At 71.6% G+C, this 1442-nt stretch overlaps 1 protein-coding gene across 1 annotated transcript in view; it reads right to left on the bottom strand.

The window, feature by feature from the left end:
* H696_06012 (hypothetical protein) overlaps positions 1–1429 on the bottom strand; it is a gene marked incomplete at both ends in the record, with an annotated part of 3198 nt that extends 1769 nt beyond the window's left edge. Inside the window, 4 exons of the mRNA XM_009499778.1 lie at positions 147–228; positions 395–789; positions 1000–1180; positions 1287–1429. Coding sequence (XP_009498053.1) covers positions 147–228; positions 395–789; positions 1000–1180; positions 1287–1429 — 801 coding nt within the window. The remainder of the gene's footprint in view (positions 1–146; positions 229–394; positions 790–999; positions 1181–1286) is intronic.
* Positions 1430–1442: the final 13 nt, after the last annotated feature.

The following is a 1442-nucleotide window of genomic DNA, read 5'->3' as shown; positions in this document are numbered from 1 at the left end:
GGGGGGGGGGGGGGGGGGGGGGGGGGGGGGGGGGGGGGGGGGGGTGATGACCAACGAGCGGGCGGGCAAGCACACGCACCCAGCAGTGTGGCATGCAGCCGGGGGAAGCGCCGCCTCTCGCGGGCATTGCGCAGGCGCATGCCCACTTGGACCCCGGCCGCCGTCCGGTAGGGCACGTAGGCGATCTCCTGGGTGATGGTTTGGCTCTGGCCGGAGGCGTCCTTCGTCCTGTGTGTGTGTGTGTGTGTGTCCGCCAGTGTGAGCGTGCGCGCGGAAGGGCCGAAGCGCAGGGGCATTGGTGGGATGCGTCGATGCGGGCCGGGGTGGGGGGGGGGAGAGGAGAGCAGCTAGAAAGAAGGCCAGTGGCAGCAAGCGAGAGAGAGAGATGGCGCACTCGAACTTGGCCACATGCGACGGGCCACAGTCCAGAAAGACCGAGCCATAGGACCCGGCCGAGGTGACCGCCACAAGGGGAACCGTGGCCGCCGAGCCGCCCGGGCCCGGGCGCGTCACCCGCCGGCAGGCCTCATTCACGGCGACCAGGGTGTCGGCGTCCACATCAAAGACACTCACGCAGGTGAAGCCCTCGGTGTGCATGCGGTCCGGGGTCAGCCACTGGCGCAGGGAGGCCCCCTTGTGGAAGAAGCTGGACACGGCGGCCGACGGGTGGCCGGCCAGCCGGGCCAGCATGGCGGCCGGCTGCTCATCGGCCGTTTCCACCAGCCGCGCCACCCGGATGTCCACTTGCGGATTGAGGATGGCCAGGTGGGTGGCCTTCTCATCGGCCACCTTCGAAGGGGGTCCGGCCCCAGGGCGGCAGGGGTCCACGCGGAGAGGAGGAGGAGGAGGAGCAGCGGGGTCAGCATCAGCATCGGGGGGGACGGCAGGGCCAATGGCGAGAGGGCGGGAGAGGGAGAGGCACAGGGAGAGAGAGGCGCAAAAAGGAAATCGGGTGGCAGAGGGCACAGCAGGGGGCAGGGGGGAGGCGGCAAGGCGCACCAGCTGCCCGACGCTGTAGTCCCGCAGGAGGAACTGCGACTCGCACTGCCCCGGCACGACCAGGGCCCCGGCGTCCAGGAGGGTCACCCGGCCGACGCCGGCCAGGACCAGGTTCTTGAGGAACTCGTCCACCGTGGCCGTGCCCAGGTTCCCGGCGACCAGGACATGTGCGGACTTGATGCTGCAGTGGCGGAGGGGCCCACGAGCGGGGGAGGCGAAGGCGGCGACGTTAGGACAAGGTCCAGGGGACAAACCCCCCCGGGCAGCGGGGCAGGGGATGCTCGCACCGGGCCTGGGCATCGAAGCCCCAGAGGCGGATCTGCCGGTCGTAGAGGCGCGAGTCTTCGTCCGACACAACCGAGGTGATGAAGGGCGTGGCGACGGCGGCGGCGGCGGCGGCGGCGGCGGCGGCGGCCGGCGGCGTGGACATGGCGAGGGGGGGG

This window comes from Fonticula alba (assembly GCF_000388065.1).
Source record: "Fonticula alba strain ATCC 38817 unplaced genomic scaffold supercont2.17, whole genome shotgun sequence".
In the NCBI taxonomy this organism is placed as follows: Eukaryota; order Rotosphaerida; family Fonticulaceae; genus Fonticula; species Fonticula alba.
Note: the sequence above shows the minus strand (reverse complement) of the source record. Positions and strands in the feature narration are given on the sequence as shown.